This window comes from Podarcis gaigeae (genome assembly GCF_964106915.1).
Source record: "Podarcis gaigeae genome assembly, chromosome: 5".
In the NCBI taxonomy this organism is placed as follows: domain Eukaryota; kingdom Metazoa; phylum Chordata; class Lepidosauria; order Squamata; family Lacertidae; genus Podarcis; species Podarcis gaigeae.
Window position 1 is genome coordinate 90,311,933 of NC_139681.1, and position 27,317 is coordinate 90,339,249.

The 27,317-nt window shown below is 42.6% G+C and overlaps 1 protein-coding gene across 2 annotated transcripts in view; it reads left to right on the forward strand.

Annotated features, from left to right (window-relative positions):
* Window positions 1-2,388: 2,388 nt before the first annotated feature.
* Window positions 2,389-27,317, forward strand: part of PIK3CA (phosphatidylinositol-4,5-bisphosphate 3-kinase catalytic subunit alpha) — a 47,400-nt gene continuing 22,471 nt past the window's right edge. The window contains exons 1-5 of one of the 2 annotated variants that reach the window (XM_083739270.1): window positions 2,389-2,806; window positions 18,275-18,569; window positions 22,553-22,968; window positions 25,270-25,479; window positions 25,979-26,229. In XM_083739270.1, coding sequence (XP_083595396.1) covers window positions 22,617-22,968; window positions 25,270-25,479; window positions 25,979-26,229 — 813 coding nt within the window. In that variant the 5' untranslated portion in view covers window positions 2,389-2,806; window positions 18,275-18,569; window positions 22,553-22,616. Of the gene's footprint in view, window positions 3,011-18,274; window positions 18,570-22,552; window positions 22,969-25,269; window positions 25,480-25,978; window positions 26,230-27,317 lie in introns of both variants that reach the window. The other variant, XM_083739269.1, reaches the window with a different exon arrangement.

A 27,317-nucleotide genomic window follows, 5' to 3' on the forward strand; every position in this document is an offset into this window, starting at 1 on the left:
CCCCAAAGGTATCTTGACTGGCTAGTCTTATTTATTTGACTAATAGTTCATAATACTGTGTACCTTGGGTTACATATGTTTCAGGTTACATATGCTTCAGGCTACAGACTCCACTAACCCAGAAATAGTACCTCGGGTTAAGAACTTTGCTTCAGGATGAGAACAGAAATTGCATGGCGGCAGCGCGGCAGGAGCAGGAGGCCCCATTAGCTAAAGTGGTGCTTCAGGTTAAGAACAGTCTCAGGTTAAGAACGGACCTCCGGACCTCCAGAGGTACCACTGTAGTCCTTACCATGACATCATTAAGGTGAACAGTGAGCTAAATATATTTCTAAATAAATATGAACCTATTAAGAGCCCCATTGGATCAGACCAAAGGATAATTGAGTTCAGTATCCAGTTTTCAACATTGGTTAGTCAGATGCCTCCATGAGAAGCGGATGGTTGTTCATCTAGCATCTGCTATTCCAAGGCATGCTGTCTCTGAATAGGGGCAGTCCAGAACATGGAATCATAGATTTGGAAATGACTCTGAGGATCATCTAGTCCAACCCCCTGCAATGCAGAAATATGTAGCTGTCCAATAGGGGGATGGAACCTGCAACCTTGGCGTTATCAGCACCATGCTCTACCAACTGAGCTAACTATGCAGCCTTGTTTCATTTTTGAACCGTAGATAGAAATTATAATGGCTGCAGTCTACCCAAATCATGCCCAAAGAAGCAGCGATCACTTGCCATCCTTCAGCAGCCCCCCTTATTTTAACGGCTGCCCCAAATATGATTTCTGCTTCTGAAGGTTCTAGGAAAAGAAGGTAAAGGTACCCCTGATGATTAGGTCCAGTCGCAGACGACTCTGGGGTTGCGGCACTCATCTCGCTTTACTGGCTGAGGGAGCCGGCGTTTGTCTGCAGACAGCTTCCTGGTCATGTGGCTAGCATGACTAAGCCGCTTCTGGCAAACCAGAGCAGTGCACGGAAACGGTGTTTACCTTCCCACTGGGGTGGTACCTATTTATCTACTTGCACTAGCATGCTTTCAAACTGCTAGGTTGGCAGAAGCCAGGACCAAACTATGGAGCTCACCCCGTCACGGTTATTGGAACCGCCAACCTTCTGATTGACAAGCCCTAGGCTCTGTGGTTTAGACCACAGCGCCACCCGAGTCCCTCTAGGAAGAGAAACAACCCAATAATACCAGTCTTTATAGCAAGCGAGCCTGCCAGCATAGAATGGTAAAGTTGGAAGGGACCCCGAGGGTCATCTAATCCAAGCTCCTGCAATGCAGCAATCCTGCCCTCAGCCATCCTTGGGTGGGCTCGAACCACTAACCTTCTGGTTAACAGCCACACAAACTGACCCATTGCTCTTCTGTAATTTTCCAGGATTAGGTACACATTTGGTACAGGTGAGTAACCATGTACTATCTGCAAAGTCAGATGATGAGTAATCGGAAATAATTGTCTCAATTCACCTCAAGAGTTTGGCCCCACCTGACGAAAGGAATTGTTTCAGGGACAAACTGACAGCGATCTGCTATGACTCATCACAGGATGGGTCAGTTATACCCATTTCATAATTTTATCACTGGGAGTGCCTTTGCCCACCATTACAGCGGAGGCATCACTAAGCCTTCTAGGTGATGGCAACTGTTTTTCTCTCTCCTAGTAACAACTTTGAGGGACAGACACAAGATCAGCAGGTGCAGCTCTGCAGAGCCAGAAATAGAGCAAAAGGGCAGATGCAAGCTTGTTGGATTTCCTCCTGACAGTGGTCCTTTACCTGTGCACAAATGCTGCCAAGATTTTATATATAGTAGTATTATGAAGTGCACACCCGACTCTTGTGCCGCTTGCTTTCTCTGTGTGGTTATGCAGTTTACTATCATGCTGGCAATGAAATCAAACCATAACATTTTCGTGTTATGAACCGCCCTGAGATCTGCAGACGAAGGGCGGTATAAAAGTTTGATGAATACTAAAAAAAAGCACTCTGCAGCTGCTAATATTTATTATTATTTATTATGATGATTAACATGTTTTTCTATAGTCAAAACAAAAAAAATTCCTTCCAGTAGCACCTTAAAGACCAACTAAGTCAGTTCTTGGTATGAGCTTTCGTGTGCATGCACACTTCTTCAGATGTTCTTCTATGACACGGACTCAGCATGGCTTACAGCTAAAAATAAGAGCAGCCTTAAAAAAATCATTAAAAACAATTGAACATTGATAGAATTAACACACACACACTATTAAAAACATACGGATAATTAACAATAAAAAAGGCTCCCAGTTTCTCTCTCACTCACTCTCCCTTCTCAACCCCGGGTCAGAACCTAGGTAGCGCCCAGCGCGCCTGCGTCATGCCAAGCCCCGCCCCTACCCCCCCTCAGTGCCGAAAATGGCGCGTGCGCACTGAAAGCCCGGTCTTGTTTGTGCATGGGCGCGCGCTCCCGTGTGTGTGTTTTTGTATATGTGGGCTTTCCCCGTTCTCTCTCTCTCTCTCACTCACATACATACACACATCTCCTCCTCCTTTTCCACATCCGGGGTCACGCGGCTTTCGCTTCCTGCTGCGGTTTGTTTGTTTGTTGTTTGTTTTTTCGGGGTGGTGCGGGGAGAGGAAAGAGCCTTAGAGACAAGACAGACAGAAAGAGACGGAAGGAAGGAAGGACCCGAATGAGGGACCCAACCGCCGCCTGGTCGCGAGCGCGCGCGCGTCACCGTGGCTCCGTCAGCTGAAGGAGGAGGCGCAGAGAGAGAGGGAGAAAGCTCGCGCCTCCTTTTCTGTCAGTGGAAAGCTGAGCGGGTGAGGGAGCGCGAACGCGAGCGGGCACGCGCAGCTGGAATTTTCAAAGAGGGAGGGAGGGAGGGGGGCGACGGGCGACCCAAACTGCCGGCGGCGGCGGCGGCAGCGGGGCCTGTCTTGGGCTTCGGTTTCCGTTGGCCACGGCTCCCCTCGCCCGGTTCGCCCCTTCGCCTCAGGCTCCAGTCCACGCGGGGAAAGACGGAGGTGAGTGACCCGGAGGTGGGGAAAGGGAGGACGGGACGGACGGACGGACTTGCCTGGGGTTTCGGGGCTGCGGGGGAAGATTGAAGGTCAGGGAAGCGGCCCTCATGTGTGTGTGAGGGGGGAAGGAGCCCACCTCCCCCTGGAACTTTTAATAGGCTCGGCGTTTGTTTGGCTCCTTTGCGCGCTTCAGGCTCCCGCATCCTGAAAGGCCGACCCCCGCCTCACCCTCCCACCCACCTGCACCTTCCTTTTTTCATACACCATGTGCTTTTTTCGGGGGGGGGGGCTCTCCCTGCCCGTCTCTCCTGCTGCTCTGCACCTTCCCTTCAGCCCCTCTTTCCCACCCCAGTTTCTGATTCTTAAACGTTACTCGGGGCTACCGCCAGGTAGAGTCTCCCCTTCCTTTGAATAAACAACCACCCTGTGAAGTTGAGAGTTACCTCTTCTCTCTGGGAGCGCCTTCCCTCTCGTGTATCGCACACATACACGTCCACGCTTACTTTCTCTTCAGGAGGAAATCCCCATTTCCTCTCACGGTCTTCTTCCTTGCAAGGTATTTCCAGAGGAGTTTTGTTGCAGAGAGAGAGAGAGAAAAGGCTAGTCTTGCGGGCACCTTGGAAGACAAACATACTTTGGGAGAGTCTAACAGAAGATGCTTCTTCACTGTGTTGCGCCCAAATCCTAAATTCGTTGACTTGGAAGAAAATCCCGCTGTGTTCCGCAGGACTTACTCCTGGGTAGGTGCCACAGGGTTGTAGCCTTATAGCACAATCCTGACCATGTATATTCAGAAATCAGTCCTGTTGAATTCAGTGGGGTCATGACTGCAGCCTTAGTCTTTTTTGATGTAGACTATATAGGACAGCAGATCCACACACACTGTTTCCACCACCTGTATCCCTTTACCAGTTTCCTATCCTCCATTCTCTTTTACTCAACCCCTCTCATACCCCAGCCCAATGGCATCCTGTATGAAGAACCTTTTTAGCTTCCTCTTTACGCACCCTGTTTCATAGCCCCCTTGTCTATCGTCTGAGGGCCTCCTTGTTTTCCTGTTCACTGGATCCTCTCAACCTGTGGGTTCTCTCCCTCCTCGCATCCTGTTTTTGTGCCTCCATCCTTCCTGGATCCCCATTCCTCTGCCCCTTCCGCATTCCCTCTCAGTGCTTCCTTTTGGGAAGAGCTGCTTGGGATGAATGAGAGAGACCCAGACCCTGCCACTCCCTCTATTCCCATGCTACTTTGTGATGTTTACCTGTGCCTCTCGGCCTCTCCCCTGGTCCCTGCACAATGAGGTTGGAAGAAACGCTAGAAATTAGGGTTTCGGTGGTTTACTAGCAAAGCTGTTTGCAGCCACCACCCCTTCCTTGCTGTTTGGAGTGTGTATGCACACACGCCTACGCAAGCAACTCAAGCGGTTTCAATCATGCTAGCAGGGAAGAAGTGTCGTTTGCCGCCTTCTTGCATTTATTGTTGTGATAGTCTGGTGCTCATTGTTGTGATGGGAATCTGTCACTTGTGAACATATGAGGCCAGTGTATTGAGCTTTAGAAAGGGGACACCATCCTCATGATACACTGACCTAAGGCAGATTTGTTTTGTCAATGAATGTGTTTGTACATAATTCAAAAGCCACACAGCTTCCTGGTTCAAAATTATATCCCTGAGTAATCATGAGACCTGAAAAACAAATTGCATAATTTCTGTGGTTATTCTTTGTGGACATCGCTCCGAAGCTCAAGAACGAGTAGAGCTGCTGTAAAAAGGAGGGGCAAATCTCTTTAATGCTGTTTCATAAGCATGTTTTATATTTTACAAAGTATGCTTTGTAATAATATTTGTTTGAAACAGACTTATTATAGCTCCCAAGTAGAACAGTTACATTCAGAAATCTGCCTAGTTAAATACTGCTGTTTTTGTGAAGAAGAGAGGAGGCTAATAATGTGAAGATTGCCTTGTTTAACTTGCTGTATTTCTTGGCACTTCAGTGCATGTATTTGTAGGTCATGAAAAAGCCCTTTTTAAATTAACAAAGACTTTGAAGGGTGACTTAATACTAAAGATGGTAGTGTACGCACACAAATATTTAGTGACTTTGGTAATATTGTGGTAATATCTAACATAAGAACACTGGTGTGTGAAATAATCCAAGACAATGAAAACTAAGTATAAACAATGGTAGTGCCTTAAATAATGCGAATTAGGTTAATAAACTTCAATAGGCAACCTTTGGAAAACTGTTGAATGTGTATGCTTTGCCAAGTAAGAAATATACTTGTGTGCATTTTTGTTTCTGTTCAATGTGTTCCTTTTCTTTTGTTTCCAAGCAGCTGTTCCCCATTGGAAACTGACTTTGTCCGAGCTGGACTAAAGTCCTGTCCCTGCTTGGTTGACCTGTTTGTACTTTCTTTAATTAAGGAAGAATCTGGTCCATATTCTATGAAGAAATGCATAGCACTGTATGTGCAGGAGGGAGGAAAGTAGGGGAGGAAATAAATAAGCATTGGACTGGATCATCTCTGTGCAATGCAATCATATTCATCTTTACTTGGAAGGAAGTCACACTGTGTTCAGTGACATTTACTCGCAGCTAAGTGTGTGTGGCTTTGCAGCCATATAGCACAATTCTATGCTTGTTTACTCAGAAGTAAGATCCACTTTGTGCGTTAGAACTTACTTGCAGGTAAGTGTGCACAGGATTGCAGCCTGTATTTATTTGTAAAACAGAATGGCTTGCACTCTGCATCTGAACAAGCATGCAATGAAAGATGAACTTTAACAGGCTACTTTTGTGTATAAACATTAATACTAATGTTTGCTTTTGTTTTGCAAGCTGATGTTTGTTTCTGTGAACAGATGTGATTTTAAAATGCTCATTATTGGTAGCCAGTTGCCATTTTTGCAGCAGAAAGACATAACATTAGTTTTGTCTCGGGTGTGGCCTTCTGCATTAGAAAACATTGTAGTATTTCTGTGAGGAACAATTTTTTATCAGCAAATGTGTGACTTGCCTAGATAATGAGCGTGTTAGGGACAGGGGGCTTTCACAAGGGAGGGCTAGCAGTGGAGAGGGCTGTTAATCCTTCAGTTGCCTGCTGATTCTCTTCTGCAGATGCACCCCAAAGCTGTCCACCCCCCTTACTACTTGTTTCAGTCAGAGCCTGCCTGGGAGTAGTGGAATTAAAAACTGCCAGGTAGCTTGAATTTTAAAAGAAGAATCAGGGGGCAAGGTAATTGTTAACTGCTCTACTTTAAGCCTTACAATGGAAACATGAGATTGGGACCCTTGGGTTTCCCTCATCATGTCTAGTGTCACTGCAATGAAGTTCTGACATGTGTGGGTTAGTAATTCTTGTGGACTTAATTGCAGGCGAATATAGCAATTTGCCTTATACTGAATTCAACCTTATATTAGCCTGGTTCTCTCATAAGACTTAACTTGGTTTATTAAACTTGTTTTATTAAACAGTGGTTTAGCACAGGGGTTGGCAAACTAAGGCCTGCGGGCCGGATGCAGCCTGCTGGGCTCGTTAATCCGGCCCGCGAACCTTGCGGACCCTGCCACACGCTCAGTCAGTCCCCACGCTAAACCAGCGCGGCGTGGAGGCTTTGCCGCGCGGGGACTGACTTCCGTGATGCGATGCTGCTTCTGATTGGCTGCAGGAAGCTCCTGCAGCCAGTCAGAAGCCACGGACGCCTCTGGGCGGGCGGTGATGCTGGCGCAGCCTCCACACCATCGTCGCTTCCTCCCACTCAGCTCTTCCTGCTCAGCCGCTTCCTCCCACTCAGCCGCCTCAGCGGGAAGGAGGGAGCGGCGCCCAGAGGCAGCCTAGTGAGAGGAAGTGGCCAAGCGGGAGGAAGCCGTGGCAAGGAGGCTGCCTCCGCCACCCAGGCCAAGGTTGTAACAGGAAAGAAAAACCTATAGTTGCCTTAAATCTCATTTGGCTACTGTATGTAGATATGTTTCAATGGACTTAGGGGCCTCCCAGGTCTGTATGTCTGAGCAGTGGCATGGTTATCAGCGATGGCAGTAGCTATTCCCCCTCTTCCACTAAACCCAACCAGTACAGTCAATGAAAAATTGACATGGTGTTCCATTGCTTGAACAGTCCAAATGATGTATTGCCCCAGCAGCTATCAATTAATTTGGGGTGGGAAGAAAAAATGGCAACATACCCCTTGAATCCCAGATATATTTATTCACTAAACTGCAGAGGAGAAGGAACAATATGATGGAACAGCTGTGGGTTTACTCTAGAGGAGAAAGGTCACATCACTGAGTTGATTGGCTAAGTACAGTTGTGGGTTCTACCTCATGCTAAGTCTCCTCTAATTCTGGACATCAGTTTGGATTGCATGTAGCAGCATTAGCAATATACTTTTTTTACTCTTGCCATTAGCTGATAACAATATATTCTCTCTTATGAGTTTGTAAATACTATAGTATAATGCAAGAAGCATTTTCTTGACTATGCATTCCATGAAGAGTGAAATTCCCTTGTCAAAATTCCCATATTACTTTCATTCTGGTATGTCAACACCCTGAAATATTCAGTTGTATTGGAGGCATGAACATATGATCCAGGGCAAATTTATGAATGTAGCTTTTGTATCCTGAGTGACAAGTACATTCAGTTATTAAATCTAGTTTATTCATCTACAATCTATAAGCAGAACTGAAGAGTAGATGGAAGTGTTGAGAAAGTCTGAAGCTTTGCTTTCTTTGTCCTCAGTTATACATGGAATTTTTTTGGATTCCAAATACAATCTGAAACTTCCTCCATTTTGGAAGATTTTCTTTTTCTTTTTTTTAAATAATATTTATTAAATTTTCCAGAATAAAAAGGAAAGATAGAAAAAAAAGAAAGAAAAGAAAAATATAGTTTACACTTAGTTTCAGTAACATCTTTCCCGGACTTCCCCCCCCTCCCCCTCTTGTATTCCATTTCCCTTAAGTTGATTCCACAAATTCTTACCCCAAATTTTGAGCCTTATTATAATTTTAAATAACCCATTTATTCCAAATTAATTTATCCTTAATTTATCCTTATATTTTATATACTTCCCTAAGGTCGACCCCATTTCCCTTCCACGAATTCCCCTATTTTCAAACAACAGACAAGAAAAAAAGAAAAGAAAGAAAAGATATGTAATTTTACAGCCTTTGGGTTCCAAATCTCCCCCCCCCCAATCCCCGGCCGATCCCCAAAGTTCATCCATTGTCTACTGCCAGCCTGGTGCATCCACGTCTATATCTCAGTTCCACTTTGCCGTCTTTTGATAGCTTTTAATTTCAGAAAGTCCAGTCTCGGAGAAACTCTCAGAAAAGTTCATTCTTCTTCCATACAGACCTCTATGTTTAAGAGTATAACTCAAATTCTATTTCTTGATCCTTTTAAAGTCTGGATGTTCCAAATGCTCCAACTTCAAGTTTAGTCCAGCTCTTATTCCTCAGGTTGCTTTTTCCTGTTCTGCTGCAGAAACCTTCTAATTCAGAAACTTCTTGTTCTCCACAGAGGCTTTTGTTATTCAGGAACATAAACTTACGTCAAGTCCCTTCCTTTCTTCAATAGATAAATCCATTGTCTCCTTTAGTATAGAGACCTCTGTAGACAAAATAATGCTTCGTTTTTGCAGCTTTCCCAAGAGATAACAGATCCTGTGCAAATTCATGGTATTTTTCCACTTGCTGCTACTGTTGCAATGTCCCATCCTCCCTCTAGAGGGAATATGGTAACTTAATTTCTTTCCAGATCAGACCCAAAAGTCAAATAACTTGTTGCCTTTATTTCCAGTAATTTATGTCCTAATTGTAACAAATCTAACCAGCAAAGTTCTCTCTTTTTTTTTCCTGCTTTGACAGCTACTTTGACAGCTGTCAAAGTTTCTGTGTCTCCCATAGCGGATCGTTCCCGGTTCCCGGGGGGGTTGCACTTTAGTTCCTACAAACCAATCTTCTCCTCCAGCACAATTATTGTAATTTCCCTTCGTGAAGTTAAATTTTTTTTCAAGTAAGCAAGTTCATCTCTCGATCTTAGTTGTCAAATCCTTGCGTTAAGCCATCTACAACAGGGGGGGGGGCGGACTTCCTTTTTGCACCTCCCCCGCTCGCTCCAAATTCGTAGATCAAATTTCCCTTTTAAGTCCAATAAATTTACTCACGGGTTGTTCTTTTTAATCCAAATCCGAATTTTCCAAAGAAGAAGTCGTTGCTCTCCGCCGAATGGCATGCGGCTTCGCTGGGCAGGGGAAGCAGTGGACTCATAGCACCACACACACACACCCCGTCACCCGCTCCGTAGCCTTTAAAAAGGCTCCTTCGCGGGTCGGGGGGCGCAAATGGTGCCCGCCGAGTGACCAAGTCCATGGGCATCTCCGCCCATGGTTTTTGAGGGTCCCCGCGTCGCCGGCGCGGCAGGACCCGACCCCTACCCAGCAGGCTCCCTCCGGAGCTCGGAGGGAGTCCGCCATTCGGCGATGGCGCCGACCCGGAAGCCCATTTTGGAAGATTTTCTGTTTCTAGCTTGCTTTGGTTTTGTAGTGGGTCAGTTTCTTTTTTAATCTATTTTTATTAAAGATTTTCTTAGTTTACAAAAGTACATGCCTTGTCTCTTTTTTTCAGCTTGTACAGTCTTTCTTAACAAATCAGTTACATTTGTTGTGAGACATTAGTGTTGAGTACAGTACAGTGGTACTTCGTGTTACGTACTTAATCCGTTCCGGAGGTCCATTCATAACAGGAAACCGCTCGTAACATGAGGCACGCTTTCTCTAATGGCGCCTCCTGCTGCTGCCGCACTGTCGGAGCGTGACTTCCGCTCACATCCCGGCGCAAAGGTTGCAACAAGGGGCTTCTACTTCCAGGTTAGCGGAATGCGTAACCCGCAGCATTCGTAAGGGGGATGGTACGTAACATGAGGTACCACTGTATAAGGTTGGGGGAGAGGAGGCGTGGTGTGGTGTGGTGAGGCTTATATTCTTTTGTAAAGTGTACGTGTGGGGTTTTGTGTCAGCGTCAACTGGGTAGGTTCTCTTTCTATTTGTTTATTACATTCCCTTGGTAGTGAGAGGTATTGGGGGGTAGGGTGTGGTTGGTTGTCTGTGGTTGGCTGCAATGGGGTTTGTTTGCATTGCGGGGGGGTGGCTTATTGGGTCAGGTAAGCCAGATTGATTCTTATGCTGTCAGTGGGTTATTCTTGTTGGACTGTGTATGTGATAAAGGGGAGCCATACTGGGGTGTAGGCATCCTCTTCTATTTGCCCCTGTGTCAGTTTCAGTTTATTGGTTAGCTTTTCTAGTAAGGCCATTTTCCATACAATTAGATACCATTGGTCCATATTTACTCCTGACTGGTCTCTCCAGCTTCTGACTGAGTATACAAGTTTAGGAGGAGGAGAATTTTGAGCAGACTGGTTTAGAGACAATAGCAATGAAGTCCTGCCCTTCAGAATACTTTATATTGACATATGCAACTTGGAGACTATTGATAAAATTCACAGAGTTATGAAACAGTGGTGAGTTTGTAAGAGGAACAGTGTTCAAAAGAGGATGAAAAGTATAACTTTTCACCCCTGCTTCCTGTACCATGTGTGCTTTAGGTGATACTCACAGTATGTTGCTTTATTTTTATTATTTATTAAATTTGTATACCGCCTTATACCCGTAGATCTCAGGGTGGTTTACAATATATATAAAACAAAACATGTAATAAAAATAAAAACAAAGATAACTCAATAATAATTATAACTGCCTTAGTGTTAAATATCACTATAGACTAGGGTACAGAATTATTATGCTACTACTACTTCTGGGAACCTAAAGGTCAGTAATGACTAATGCCACATGCAAATGTAAAAGGTAGTTTTTGTGTGTGTTGGTTCCCTCACTTTCCAGAGTTCAGTTTGAAGACACTAAAACTGTAATAATGCTCTTATATGCTGCTTAATAGGGTGTTCATGTGAGACTGAGATGGTAGTCTAAGAAGTTGTTCCGGCTTGGCAAAGTTCAGCCTCATGCCCTCTAATATTTAAGGCAGTGGTGAGGAACCCATGGCTATTAAGATGTTGTTAGACTACAACTTGCAACATCCCTGATCACTGGCCATCCTGGCTAGAGCTGTTGAGAGTTGGAGTGCAACAACATCTAGGTTTAATGTATTTATTAAAGCAGGAGACTCTCCTCTAACAAAGTTCCTAGCTGCTATTACTCCAGCTCCTAGGTCAGGCGGCTTAGACAAAGTGTGCCAAGCTGGAAAGTTTGATAGCCCTGACAACCCATTGCTTTAATATACTTCTTTCTTTAGCCTGCTAATATGTGCATATGGAGCTGCAATATGAGAAGAAATTCTAACGGCATAACTCTCAGACTTGTATGCTTCCTCCCCACTTCCCAAAGAAAGTTATTCACCTCCAAATATGTTTACGAATCTCCTTTTTACGTTTAAAAAGTGCTCACAAAGGATGGACAGGAAATCATGTTCCTCTCTTGCCAGTTAATCTAATGAGTAAAAGGTGGGTAGTAAAAAAACAATGTGGGTTGGAAATGCTTGCAGACCGCAGTGGATCTCTCAGTATCACTGCTGTCAGCCCACTGTGTTTCTATGCTGCATATATAGGAGAAACTCCCTCCATTGACATAATTTTTCCCTCACTAAAACCTACAGTTCCTTCCCTGCCACCCCCACCCCAATACTGTACCTAGGCTAGAAAAGGTCATCCTGTTGGAACCACATTCTTTTGCATCAAAACTGTTAGCTTACAAACTGATCATACACCTAACGAAATGCATCTCAGAGTCCCTCTGTTTGACTTATTGTGGATTATCGTGAACAATTTGAAAAACTCTCCCCAAATTTTGGATATTGATATTTTCCTGCCTTTTATATTAGCTCTATAATTATTTCCACATAATAGTGGTAGGATTGTTATTTATATTGCCAAATTGCTGTGTGTGTAACCTAATTTTGCAGGTGAGTGGCCAAGTTGATACTATCTGTTAATTTATTTGGAAAAATACTTATATGTCACAATTTTATAGAAAATATCAAAGCAGTTTACAACATGTATGAGAGAAAGGTTGTTGTTGCTAATAATAATAATAATAATAATAATAATAATAATAATAATAATTGTATACCATCCTTCATCCAAAGATCACAGGGTGGCTCACAACTTAAAAATACAAAATGAGAACGTGTGTGTATGTGTGTATGTGTGTGTGTGTGTTTAAGTAATAGCTCACCAACTGACTAGTACATTTAATTTACTTACGAAATCCTGATCTGGAATTTAAGAATAGAAATGGGACAATCTGTGCCCACTGTGCTTCTATGCCAGATGCTCATGAGGCAAAATCTCCTTCTTCACATCCAGTATAGATATCAGGTGGACTGCCAGAGGAGGCGGCAGTGCCTCTTGCTTTCTTTACCAGCCTTCATTATTTATAGTCTACCTATTAAAAAACTTACTAGCCTCTGTTCTTTTTTTCTTTTTTTTTCTCATACGAAGATTTGTTGAAGAGTAAAAAGCAGATGAGTTTGAAAAATCAGTCTAGTAATTTTGCAGGGCTTATTGGCAAGGTTATGTTTTGTAATATTTTTGTTTGTATATAAAGTTACAATTTCTAGCTAGTTTTCACGGTTAGTAACATTTTCCAACAGTGCTGCAGCTCTTGCTATTTCAGTTTAATGTTTTATTAGCACAGACAGAAATACAGTCCAAGAAAACAGACCAGATCCAGATGGAGAGGACAGATTTTTCTAAATGAGATTGCAGAGTACTCATTGGCAATAAAAATGTGGCTTTAACAGTCGCAATGTAAGTATTGAACCTGAAGGAGGAGCGGAAATATCTAGCCATTTTAGTGGTGGGCCCAAATGAGTGATAAATTTGTAGCAGGGATTTTGAAAGATGAATGACTCCCATGACTTTACTCTTGGCTATTTATTGGTCAGTATTCACTTATGTTGATCATGTTCTACTCCAAGATTTACATTTTACTTTATCATAAAGATTCAAGAACAGGAACATATTATTTAAACTTGCCTGACTTGCATTGCTAACTATCCAGAAGCTCTATATATAGATATGGATTAGACATAGATATAGATATAAAATTCAGCCACTGTCTTTTTCTTCGCTTTTTCAAAAGGTATTAATGGTTTCCTAGTTGGAGTGTAAGTTGTCTTTTTCAAAATGGTTAAGCCCCAGCTGCTACAAATGTTACATTCTGTTCACTGTGTTATTCGAAATCAGGAAATTTAGTACACCTATTTATTTATTAACAATATTTGTATACTGTACTATTGCATCTTGCAAGCAGTAGACTTACACATTTTTAACATTGTGCAGTTGAAAGCCGGCCAGTCGATTTCCCACAAATTAATTGCACCCAAAGTGGAGACCTTAAAAGCTCCTTTTACACCAGGTTTCCCAGCACTGGAAGAGCTTTTTAAACTTTCTGCCTTGCTTACTAGGCAAATTCCACTCAGTACATGGGAAATGGGATATTCTTGCAAGATCCCCATGAGATCTAGTGAAAGCATCCCAGACCCTGCACACCGAGCGGAACTTAACCAGTAAGTAAAATGAAGAGCTTAAAAGCTCTCTGCTTTGCTTGGGTAAGGTCCGCTAGATGCACCAGTTCCAGAAGATAAGGATGGTTGCACAAGTTCAGTTCCAAGAAGATGATTAGAGTATACACATTTTTGCACTTTTCCTGAAACGTAACACCTGTACAATATAGTACTGTACCATCCAATAACTGAGGTTTTGTGCAACTATATTAAAGTGTCCAAAAAAGACCATAATGTGGTTGCCAGGCACACCTCTAAGAAAAAGCTGGATTCTACGGAGGGTGACAGATTTCCCACCCCAGATCTAGAAAATCAGTTTCACCCAAGAGTGGCTGGGGTTGACCTGGCCTAAACTCCTTCATCCAAAAAGTGGGGGAGTCAGCAGCCAGTCTATAACTGTTCACATCTAATAACCACTTTTTAAAAAATAACATAGCCCATCACTCGGAGAAATTTGCAGCCTCCTGTACTCAGCCAAACAGCCTCTCCCTACTAGACGTAATAAGCCATGAAAGGCAAGGGTTGGTTGCCTAGACCAGGGGTTGTTAGCCTGATCCCTACTGCCCACTAGTGGGCGTTTCAGGATTCTAGGTGGGTGGTAGGGGGTTCTACGGCACAAGTTGCATCCTCCTTCCATCGAGCATTTTACCATCAAGAAAGATGCATTAGTGGGTGGTAGGTATAAAAAGGTTGACTACCCCTGGCCTAGACTTTACCAAAAACCTTGTCCACATCCTTGGATCTCAGTAATAGACAATCTTACAATGAAACAAGACCAAATGGAGCACAGGCACCTTTCTTAATAGAGGATTCTATCATAACACTCTCAGGGCCAGATTGTAAGAGGCTTCTAACCTATTGAAAATTAACTTCTGGATGGCACTGAGAAGATGCACTGATAATGGGGGAAAGTTTCTTTGCCCCCAATAAGTGGCACACAGTATGCCTGATCATTAACTCTAACCCATGTTTGTTAGTCATAAAAAGTCTTCTGGTCTCAGTGAACTACCTGATGATAGGATTCTGGTCCCCTGCATGAAACTTTTGGCCCTAAACTACTCAGATACAACGCTGATGAACGCACTGAACACACTTAGTTATCTTTAATAGTGGAAACATACACTCTACTGTCAAAAATGAGCAATACAAGTAAGCTAAAATACAAAAGTTAATATTTTGCTTCTGAGCAACATTATTTTTGTTGTATCCATCCATGTACACAGTTTAAAATGTTAAAGATACACTCTCCTGCCATTGAAGGTGTTGTTATTCATACTGATTTAGTGAATTTGAGTTCCCTAAAGAGACCTTCAATCCTGCTTATAAATTACTGTTCAGTGAAAGTGCATTGGGAGCAAGATATTGAGGTTGTCCTTTAACGTTTTTACATCCTTGGCTATGATATTATTTCCTAATAAGCCATCTTGAAGTTTCCAGTAATATCAGGAAGTTGGTGTGAAAAGATATAATGAAAACTTAATGCATTTCTACTTCTATTCTACATTGTGTCTAGGGTAGTGAACCTTCCTACCTGTGTTTTATGTGTTTCAGTGGCGCTGTGGTCTAAACCACAGAGCCTAGGGCTTGCCAATCAGACGGTCGGTGGTTCGAATCCCTGCGACAGGGTAAGCTCCCATTGTTTGGTTCCAGCTCCTGCCAACCTAGCAGTCCGAAAGCATGTCAAAGTGCAAGTAGATAAATAGGTACCGCTCCAGCGGGAAGGTAAACGGTGTTTCCGTGCACTGCTCTGGTTCGCCAGAAGCGGCTTAGTCATGCTGGCCACATGACCTGGAAGCTGTACGCTGGCTCCCTTGGCCAGTAAAGCAAGATGAGCGCAGCAACCCCAGAGTCGTTCGCGACTGGACCTAGCGGTCAGGGGTCCCTTACCTTTACTACTACAGACGCGTACTGAGGGAACTTAAATTCACCAGCCCATTTGGGGCAGGGGGGGGGGACGGGGACTTAACTGCTTTGCACATAGTGAACTCTAAAAGTATAAATAGAAAGCTTGAGTGCCTTTAATACAACCAAAACCTTTAGAACCGATAATGTCATTGGACTGTTGAATTGTCTGTATTTTAAGATGTTGCCAGTTTTACAGGCTAGAAGAGCAGAGCAGCAGCGCACCCAATCAAGATGGCAAGCCATGCCACTGTCACTATGCAACAGACTTGGAGAGCCACAAAAGCAAGCAGGCTGGCAACACTGCCAGTTCTTGCTCTGAATTCTGGAGTGACTGACATGCCTGAAGAGAGAATGAAAACATTTTGTTCTTTAGACTTTAGAGGTTTGGGATTTCTAGGCTGAAAATTTGGCATTCGGGGACAGGAGTTTCACATCGGCAAGTATTGTTGCCCCTGGGAAAGTGACTCATGTTCTTTGCAGGACTCTTCTTTTGGGGAAAGATTCTTGAATCAACCAACCTATAAGCTGATGTTGAAAATACAATGGTTACCATTGAAGAAGTGGGAGGCAAATATGTTGGGATCTGTTTCCAAACATTAGACAAGTTTAACTGAAATACGTTGCATTTAAGGAATAGTTGTTCCCTCACGGAGTTTAACAAGAAAATTCTAGTAGTAGGATAACTTCTCATTACTATTGCTATTGAAAATGTAGTGCTATGATTATCTTAGCTGCTGTATGGACTAAAAAATGTGATGCTTTACCAGGGCTTTGTACTCTCTTAGGCAGGATTGGGGCGGCAGAAGAAAGTAACCAGAAGTAGAGGTGATGTAGAGAAGAATCCTGTGGAACAGAGGGGGCAGATGAAGCATGTTGTGGGGTTGTTTTTTCAAAATATAACTGTTGCAGAAGTGGTTTCAAAGAGGAGCTTAAAGAATAAGGGAAGTGGCATGTTGAACAAAGACAGTTATTTGAGGGAAAGGAATAACATGGCAGTTTTTTTTGGGGGGGGGAAGAGTGAACAATCTGCATATATGATGAAATTAGATTCTTGATAAACCTTGTTTATTTTGCAACAGGAAGTTGCTTTGGCACAATAGAGGCAGAAGTCTTAGCCAAGCTTGGAAATAGAAAGCAAACATAATTTTAAACAAATATTTGGAATTAAGTGTACTGGAATATATCCTAAGAGAAGTTAACTTAAGGAAGTTTACAGAAGGCACTTTTCCAATCCCTTCCTCCTTCAACCACCCATGTCTGACTGTAGGGGCTGGGAAGGCACAGAGTGGGGCTGTGGTGGGAACCTTTCTTCTATGTACTTCTTTAACTTAAATTCTATTAGCATCCAAACCACTGTATTCACTCAGTTGATAAATCTAGGAAGTAAATGGAATTTGATGGGAGTAAATGAATTTCTTTACAACTTTTGATTTGCACATATTACAAAAGTTTGCTTTTTTGTTGCAAATCTAGTCTATCTTTGTGTTAAATATATTCTTTGTTTGCTGTAGTACTGTTTGTATATACAGTGGCATAGCATTTCAAAAGATGAAGGGAATGCTAAGTTGCTGCTGTTTCATTCTTAACGCTGAAAGGAGGATTTTTGACTTAGCCTTTCTTTTTTGTAAATTAGCATATGCTAGACTCTGGATAATTAGGGATTTGTGACAAAACCTAACAAATTATTGTGAAGTTATTTTGTTTTCAAAAATCGTGGAATGAATATTTGTGTGGCACACCTTCTGTTTTGCTGCTGCAGCAGTCAAATTACTTTGCCTTTCCTTTGCTACTACAGCAGATGTTTTCGGTCTTTCTGAGTCCACAGCTCCCTTGATCAACTACATGCTTTCTGTAGCAACCTTGTGGGTCTCAGGAGCCCATTTATGTCACCCCTTGCTGGCAGAGCTGGCAGCTCCTCACCCTTTTTCGAACACCCTCCCTTGTGGAGTGTTCGCTCAGCCTCCTCTCTGCTCCCCTCTCTGTGGGTGTCCACTGGGCAGCCACAGCTGCCCCCCCAGTCTCTGAGCTGCCCCCCCTGCCCCAAAGAGAGGTGCCTCCTCACAGTGCCCCACAGGGGCCTGGGAAGCACCCCCTGGCCAGCCCCAGCAGCACCATTCACATGGGGAGCTTGTAGCCAGGCTGCAGCAAGAAACAACTGTGCAAGCCTTTGGGAGGCAGAGGCCCAAGAAGGCATCAGAGGGAGGGGAGGGAAGAGGGACAGAGGCCAGTATTGCCTGTGCCACCCCTGACCATTCAAGGCACCCCAGGGTGCCACGGCACACTGGATGAAAACCACTGTACAGTGGAACCTCTACCTGCGACCCCTTACCACTGCCAGACTTAAAAGAGGCCTTAGAAGATGGCAACACTTTCTTACTGTAGCAATGATCAAGACTTCTTTATGAACAGAAACTACCTTGATACATGCTATTAATACATATACCTATTTCTATTATTTTATCACATTCTAGTGTCCCACTCTATCACAAGCAAGGGGGGATGGAAATAGCAGTAGTGCTGTAGGGAGAGTTGGGAAGTTGGGGGTGCTTAGTTCTCGTTTATTCTCTTGGTTTGTGTTGCTTCCAAAACTTCACTTCCTCCAGGTGGACTCCTATGAGACAAAGTAAACAGCTGTAATGACCCCTTGTGATGAAATGTAAAGCACGGCACTCCCTGCTCCCCACCACAAAAATGTCCCTGTAATATACAGATCTTCCTCTCAAAAGTAATTATTTTCCTGGAATATGCCTGTTGAGAGAATTTCCTTTTCCCCCTTTATTTTCCAGGTTGGTACCTTGATTAGACACTTGACCTTCAGTCAACTCTGCTAATCTTGGAAATAAATATGTTCAAAATGATAATAAGTTTAGATCCTTGCAGTGAAGATTCATACAGAATGAATTCCCAGAGTTGAAAAACAGTTCGTGTAAAGAAGACCGTAGCAATGTTTCTAGATTATATCAAAGATCCACATCTTGGTACTTTACAACATACAGATAACAGAACATCCAATAATGTGATCATCATGTGAAACAGAAGCCTGTGTAGGATCTGCTGATCCAAGAGAATAAGAGGTTGCAGGTATGTACAAGTTGTTTTATCCTCAGTTTTTCTCATTCTGATCCATAGATTGGCAAAATACCCTGCAGAAGATTATTTACCTTGGAGATGAAAGGTTAAATCAAAATATTTCAATTGTGTTTCTGCTAGGTGCAAAGTGGAAAACATTTCATAAACATGATACAATATACTGAGTAGGAAATATTTCTAAAGGTTCGAAAAGATGCTTTGTCCTAACTTTAAGCACTGGAAATAGGCTTCAAGGTTTTGAGAGCTGTTTCCAAGGAATCCTTTCAAATCTTGATGCCATGACAACTTGCTTACATTAGCCATTAACAAAGACTGTCAACAAGAGTAAAATTAGAGCTCGTATGTGGCTCAATGAGAGCAAAGTTTTAGTTTGAATATAGTACTTTGGGCAGCATCCAAAATACATTTCAGATCTGCTTTCCTTTTCGATTAAAATGTATAACTATTTTGTTCACAAATTTTACATCTGTAATTGCAGAAGTAATAAATATAAGCTGAGGAACTATGAGAGATATTGGGATTATAGAGACATAAAGCTAGAATAGCATTAAACGGTATCTAACCTTTTGATAACAAAAGTATTGATAGAAGGATTGGAGCCAAACTAAAGTAGTATGTTCTATTGAATTCAAAAGGGTTTCATTTAGTCATGACTAACTTGTCCAGTTGATTTAAGTGGGACCTAAGTTTAACTAGCTTTTTTGGATCTAACTCATTTTCTTTTTCTCCACTGTTCACTAAAGAAGATTGTCTTTATAGACTCTAAGCTTTACCAAATCTATAATCCCTTCTGTTTAATACTTATAGCTGCTAGTTGTATTTTAAAAGAGCTGTGTCTTTGATATTCCTTCTTTCCAAAAATCTACATTCTGGAGGCGTAATTCCATGTGTCAGCAAAATAAATGTATACACATTCTAAGTACAGACAATCTCTTGCCATTTCCTGAAAAAGAAGAAACACAAATGCCAACTGCTATTTTGATTCAACCGCTCTATAATGGGAAACTTCAATTGCCTCCTTCCTCAAATAAAAAGAAAATTAGTGTGCTTTCCAGTTTTAACTATAGAACTTAACTTTAAACTGCCAGACAAAATTTCTTCCTTTACAGCTGAGTTTTAAAAAGGCATCTCTACTGTTCTTTCTCTGGGCCAAACTGTATGTTATTCCAGGAGATGGTTGTTAGTTTGTTTTTTAGGGGTGTGGCACAAGACCAAACACAGAGCATAACACACACACACATACAACGCAAAAGTGGAAAATATTTCCCTGACTATGTCGAACAATTTAATAAGCATTTTTTCTTGTACTTGTTTGAGGATCATTTCCTTGTCTTTCCTCCAAGTTGCTTACAGTAGCGTACAAGCTTCTTCCATCATGCACATAGATTTTATCCTCACAACAATTCCATAAAGCATAACTGGCCCAAGGTTACACAGAAAGCTTCATAGCTGAGGGGGGATTTCAACCTGGGATTTTCCATTCACAGACTGATACTAACCACTACACCACACCACCACTTTCCCTTTCAAAAGAACAATGCAGACTTAGAAACCTGTAAATCTGATTACAAAAAGTGGCCCAGGAGGAAGGGGTTAAGCGCCTTCTTACCTGAGCATCACTGCTGAGGTCAAAATCTCAACCCTCTACAGGTGTCCCATATGACCTCACAGGTGGTGTTTGACAGTTGGCATGATTGTGGGGCTAGGGAAGCATGCTTCTATTTGTGGTTGGAGTCTCCAGTTATACGCATTTCTTGGTCTGCAGTATATCAATATATTTCTAACATTCTGAAGATTCCTATGCAGATGTATCTACAGCTCTCACTTTTAAATGAATGGGACAATCAAAAGCAAAACTTACCCTCAAAAGAATTTGTAACGTGTCTGTTGGTAACTGCTATAATTTCTAACACAAAAAATAGAATGCACTGCAAGGTTTGCAGCTACTGTTGTGGTATAAAAATGTTTGGAATTTGGGAATCTTAGCGGGGGAAAGGCATAATTTGAAAGTCTCTGATGGGTCAGAAAACACAGAATATTTTTATGCCATATAGTGGGATGTCATTAGTTAGACCACTACAAATGATCTCTATAATTGATTGACTTTTCCAATGCATGAAATTTGGACTTTTATGCTAGTCTCCTTATGCAGTATTCATTTTACAAAGTATCGCCCAAGAGGATTTGTATGTTATGTTCCTTGGTTTCATACTCTACAGTTAAATAACATCTCTTTTAAAAATCTCACTCCTCTGGCTCCTTTGCCATCCTTGGAGGAAAAAATACTGGGTACCACGCCACACATCACCTTCTCCCACCCCTTGCAGATGGGAAGGCTGCTCTGAAGAGAAGTTGATCTTTATTGCAAATTGAAAAAACTAGGGAAACATTACTACTGTAAATGTAATTCACAGCTCCCACCTACATTTTCATTTAGTTGGGAAGGGGGTTGTAGACCTCTCACATTGTACACCATTTGTCCCCAGGCTGATACACCTTTTTTTAAAAAAAAAGTGGTGTACACAACTTCACATACTTCAGAATAATGGGAACTGAAAAACATAATAGACCTGACCTTTTCCCATGCATCCTTGATTTTGATCCATTAGTGTTTTTTCCCTGACAGTCTGAGACGTCTCTGCAGCTGTGTCTGCTAGATATTTTAAAGCAAGATAGCATATTCGGGAAGATAAAGAGTTGTACAGGAAGTGCCTAGGGGGCTGCTTGTTGCATAAGACAGGTGTCACTTTTCAAAGCTTGCATATGAAGTGTGGCTAGCTGACAGCTCTAGGGTTCTGGACATGCAACAGCACAGCAAAATACCATAGCTTTCCTGCTACTCTAAACTTCAGTAGCGAGAGAACTGTGTGTCAGACGAAAGAGGCGCCTTAAGATTTCTTACCAAAACTCCTTTGCACTGAGTAAGGTTTTTATGTTGACTGACTTAAGGAACAAGAGGATTAAAGTAAAATCCTGTGAGCAAAGTTCAGAGTGGGCTCGAAAGATTGCTGTGTGCAGGCTATCTCTATGCCACAGCCAGAGATCTCCTGAAATGACAGAAAATACAAGTGTCCAGGAACCAAAGTGTTTTATTTTCTAGAAGCAAATTGGTGAGACGACTCTTAAGAAAGGCATGTACTGTTAAAACTCTGGGTAGTGTTCTGAGAAATTTGCTTCATTCTGATGTGAAGTCTCTTGCGTTTTTAATAAAACCTTCACAAAGGAGGCTAGAGAGCAGTTAGAAACAACATCTTTCTCTTTTTTTGCTCAACCAGGTGGCTTTTTGTATTTTGCAAGAGAGATTGTTTGGGGAGGGGAGATAACAGCTACAGCCACGAATGTGTCATGGCAATATTTCTGTAGCCCAGCTTTTGTACCAGGATGTTTGTAGCATGCCAGAGCAGTGTTAGCTCTTGCCTCTCACAATAAGCCTGTGTCCCTGGCAGCCATACCTGTTTGCTCTGGTAAGCCCTGCCTGTGACTTGCCGCCAAGTTTGATGGCTGCTGCTGTTTCCATTTTCTCTTCTTCCTCTTACCAGACTTCCAACGCTTGGTGGGTATAGGACATGTTCATTATTATTTTTTAGGCCTTTATTGGGTAAACGTAAAGAGTTGATCACTATAAATGTGCTTCCGCCCAAAGCAGTGGCGTAGCGTGGGCTGGCCGCACCGGGCGCAACATCTGGGGGGGGCGCGCTTGCACTCGAGTGCTAAAATCCACGGGTTAGGGGGCGCAAATTACTTGCCTTGCCCCGGGAGCTGACAACCCACGCTACGCCACTGGCCCAAAGCAAGAATGGCTGCTCGCTTTCTGTTGAGCAATAGTTGGCGCGATAACTTGATTATGGCAGATGATGGAAGAGCAAATTATTAATGATTGTTTCCCATGTATTTTTATTTTCTGTAAAGTACTGGAAATGTAATATCACATGGACATGTGCATGCTACTTAAATATTACATTGTTTTTGTTTAGGTTTTCCTGCGAGAATCTACTAACATAGTCTTTTCATAACCTCAAGAGAAGGTACCTAATAAAAATGCCTCCAAGACCATCATCCGGGGAACTGTGGGGCATCCATTTGATGCCACCAAGAATCCTAGTAGAATGTCTTCTACCTAATGGCATGATAGTGACTTTAGAATGCCTCCGTGAGGCCACCTTGTTAAATATTAAGCACGAACTTTTTAAAGAAGCTCGGAAATACCCTCTCTATCAGCTCCTTCAAGATGAGTCCTCTTACATTTTCGTAAGTGTTACACAAGAAGCAGAAAGGGAAGAATTTTTCGATGAAACACGGCGACTTTGTGATCTACGACTCTTCCAGCCTTTTCTAAAAGTCATAGAGCCAGTAGGCAACAGAGAAGAGAAAATTCTGAATCGGGAAATTGGTGAGGCTTATTCATTTGTTACAAATATTTATATGCCACATGACAGTCTGCAGTACAATTTTTAAAATATGTAAAGGAAAGTGGCCACAATTTGATTCCCCTAAAGCCTATGGGCCTTTCATGAGAGTATGGAATCATGGAATTGTAGAGTTGGAAGGGGCCCTGAGGATTATCTAGTCCAACCTCCTGCAATGCAGGAATCTCAGCTAAAGCATCCATAACAGGTGGCCATCCAATCTCTGCTTAAAAACCTCTAATGAAGGAGAGTCCACAACCTTCTTAGTTCCACTGTCAAATATAGTTAACTGTCATGTGATAAAGCCACTGTGATGGAATTATGAGTAAATGGTCTTTTTGGTTGTGTAACAAACTGAGTACATCATGTCAGAAACTGCAAATTGTTCATTAAAACATGATTGCAAAGACCGCTGAGCTCTTAACGTGATTATTTGGGATCTTGCTATTAATTAAAGCAGGAATGGGGAACCTTCTGTGCGCTGTTTGGCCAGATATTTATTTCCTGTGGGTCAACTCTGATAGGTGAGACCACTCACCTGTCAATCATCTGATAATAGGTGACTGGTAGATGTGTGAACCTGCCAACCTGTCAGTTTACTGGTGGGGGAGGAGCCTGCTGGAAATGTGCTGGCAAAGCAGCAGCTGGAAGGATTGAACTCTTCATCACCTAATGAGTAGAAACTTCTATCTGCTGTCTGCCAGTGTCTGCTTTACCAGTATGTTCCTTGCAAGAATCAAACTGCCAAAGCAACACCGTGAAGGATTTAACCCCCTGCTTATCATCTGACGAGCCAGTTTCCCATGGGCCGGGGAGGTGGGGCGGGGGGACTAGTGACAACAACCAAAGCAAAATTGAACCCTGTCCCGCCATCAGTTGACATCACTCAGTGATAGCAGCTGATAATATTGTGGGTTTGGGGAAATGACCTTGTGGGTGAATTGGACCCTATGCGGACCAAGTTTGGACCAAACTTGTTCCTCCAAAGGCCAAAGGTTCCTCAGTCCATTAAAGCATGCATATAATATAGGATATTGTCGTTGTTGGCAGTCTGTTTGAGGCAGACAAACTTTGCACATATTTTTAGAGTGCAGTACTCCAGCGATAAAACGGTTGAGGGACCTCTGCATTTATAATCTTGAACTAACAGTGGTATATGAAATGCAAATACGCACAGCGTGTATTGAGTATTCAAGCTATTCATGCACATATCTGATGTGGAAATGAACATTAGTTTATTAAAAGCAGTTGAGTCAGCAATACCCTTTTCACTAGAATAAGAAAATCTTGTCACATTTGCTGGTTTTGCAGAGTCTGGGGTGCTGCTACAGTAACCAAACAACTGGATGCTGTCAGGTGAGGGTGGAATCACAGTGTTGAAGGGCAAAGAGGAGATTTCCCCTCCCTTCAACACTTCACAGCTGCACTAGGCCAACTGTGCTATGCTGAGTTGTCTTTTACGTTGTTTTCTCAGTTACAGATAGGTAGCCGTGTTGGTCTGCCATAGTCAAAACAAAAAAAATTCCTTCCAGTAGCACCTTAAAGACCAACTAAGTCAGTTCTTGGTATGAGCTTTCGTGTGCATGCACACTTCTTCAGATACACTGAAACAGAAGTTTCCAGACCCTTCTATATAGTGAGAAGGTGGGGAGGGGTATTACTCAGAATATTACCCACCACCCTTCTGAGTAATACCCCTCCCCACCTTCTCACTATATAGATGGGTCTGGAAACTTCTGTTTCAGTGTATCTGAAGAAGTGTGCATGCACACGAAAGCTCATACCAAGAACTGACTTAGTTGGTCTTTAAGGTGCTACTGGAAGGAATTTTGTTGTTTTCTCAGTTAATTACGTTTTACCTGAGTGCCACTCTTTGTTGACTTGTACTTGCTTTCATTGTGATGGTGCATATTTGACAGTGGGTCAACTTTTTTTATTATAAATTTAATAATTGTTTGCGATCATGGGCATTTCTTTATATAAAGATGGGGTAGAAGTAAACTTTGGTGACAGCCTTTGGAACCCTTTTGCTTGACCTGGGGAAAAGTTCCAGAACATGTCTAATCTTACTTAAGCAGAATAGTTGCAGTGGGTACAGAATATGCTTCGCTGCTGCAGCCCCTTGAGCTATGGAGACAATTGCTGTAGCAGCCCAGCCGTTCAAGCAAGACAGAGCTGAGCTCTTGTGGGAAGGGGTAGAGGACAGAGTGACAGGAAACTATACTCTGAGGACTCACTGTTTCTGAAAATGTATCAAAGAGAATTGCTCTCTCCTTCTTTTTTAGGTTTTGCTATTGGCATGCCTATCTGTGAATTTGACTTGGTCAAGGATCCAGAAGTTCAGGACTTCAGAAGAAACATTCTTAATGTTTGTAAAGAAGCAGTAGATCTGCGAGATGTTAACGCACCCCATAGCAGAGCATTGTATGTCTGTCCCCCAAACATAGAATCTTCGCCCGAGCTGCCCAAGCATATATACAATAAACTTGATAAAGGTAAAAGAAAAGAAAACACAATTCAGTGCATTTGCCAGATTGGTACCAGATTAATGTGAAGCTGCTTGAACAGTGAAATTCAATCCATTTCCCCCATATGCCCATTTCATTTCAGCGTGAGTAATCAGCTCAGTGAAAATAGTTACATTTTCAGACATGTCGTAGCGCGCTCAGTGCACTCGTTTTCTTCTACTTTAGCAGCATTATTCAGATTTTTTCCCCCCTGTTATTGTTGGGGCTGCTTAATAAAGTTCCAACGAAACAGTCTTATTCAAGAAACCTGTCCCCTCCCAGCCTTTCTCCTTTCCATTTTCAAAGTTGTTTTAGTGGAGAGCTAAGAGGAACCCATAGCTTGTTGCTGCAGCCCCAAAGACTGCATATTCTGGATAGAGAGTACTGAATTGTGTTTTAGGTCTTTTTTGCTCCTCTATTTTCATTTTTCTGTAAATATGTGGGCATAATCCCTGACGTAACCTGACATAGTTTCCTTCTGTTTCAGGACAAATAATAGTGGTGATATGGGTTATAGTCTCCCCCAACAATGACAAGCAGAAGTACACTTTAAAAATCAATCACGATTATGTGCCAGAACAAGTCATCGCTGAAGCAATCAGGAAAAAAACACGAAGTATGTTGCTGTCATCTGAACAGCTAAAGCTCTGTGTGTTAGAGTACCAGGGGAAGTATATTTTAAAAGTATGTGGTTGTGATGAATATTTACTAGAAAAACATCCCCTGAGTCAATACAAGGTGAGTAAACATCTGGTTCATTTTGAAATTTAATGCTTGTTGTCAGAGTTAGATCTTGTGTGCAGTTCAGGGGTCGGAAGAGAGGGATTTGCATATGAAAATGTGCAAAAGATGAAGTACTGAAGCCAGGTTTCCATTTTTTTATGTGCTTTTATTGGGTGTGATTTGGCGGATTCACTGGGGATGTTAAAAGTTTATGATATTTTCCTTTCAGTATGGTTCACCTACTGTTACTTGGCAGGGTGTACATTGAAATAGATTGCTTTTCATTTTTAGACCAATCAATCCCTTCCTGTAGCTTGGGAGATACAATCAAATGCTCGCAAACAACTGCTTTTGTGGTGTCTTGAAATAAGCAGGGAAGAGCATGAATTAGGGTCATATTTCAGGGCTAGACCAGAGGTTTTTATGGAGTGGGTGTGGGTAGGAGAACCACTTTTGCCAGTGCTGAAACTGTCGGGCTGCATCCCTGTGATCCAATGCACCTGCAGCGCTGTACAAGCCCAGGATCTTAGTGTCTTTTTCATGGACGTGGACAGAACTTACACATGGTTTGTTAGAATGTTGAGAACTAAAGTCTGCGGTCAAAAACACATAATTCAGTGATTCTCAAAGGGTGTGGCACACCACACTGATGTGGCAGGAGAGGGTGGCAAGTGTCGTGATAAGATTCAAGGGCAATTAAAGAAACATTTAAACATTTTAGAATACAGTTGTACTTTGGTTCTCAAACAGAATGCATTCCGAGAGTCCGCTTGACTCCTGAAACCGTTCAAAAACCAAGGCGTGGCTTCTGATTGGCTGCAGAAGCGTCCTGCAGCCAATTAGGTAAAAAGGTAAAGGGACCCCTGACCATTAGGTCCAGTCGTGACCGATTCTGGGGTTGCGGCACTCATCTCGCTTTACTGGCCAAGGGAGCTGGCGTACATTTTCCGGGTCATGTGGCCAGCATGACTAAGCCACTTCTGGTGAACCAGAGCAGCGCACCGAAATGCCGTTTACCTTCCCGCCGGAGCGGTACCTATTTATCTACTTGCACTTTGACGTGCTTTCGAACTGCTAGGTTGGCAGGAGCAGGGACCGAACAA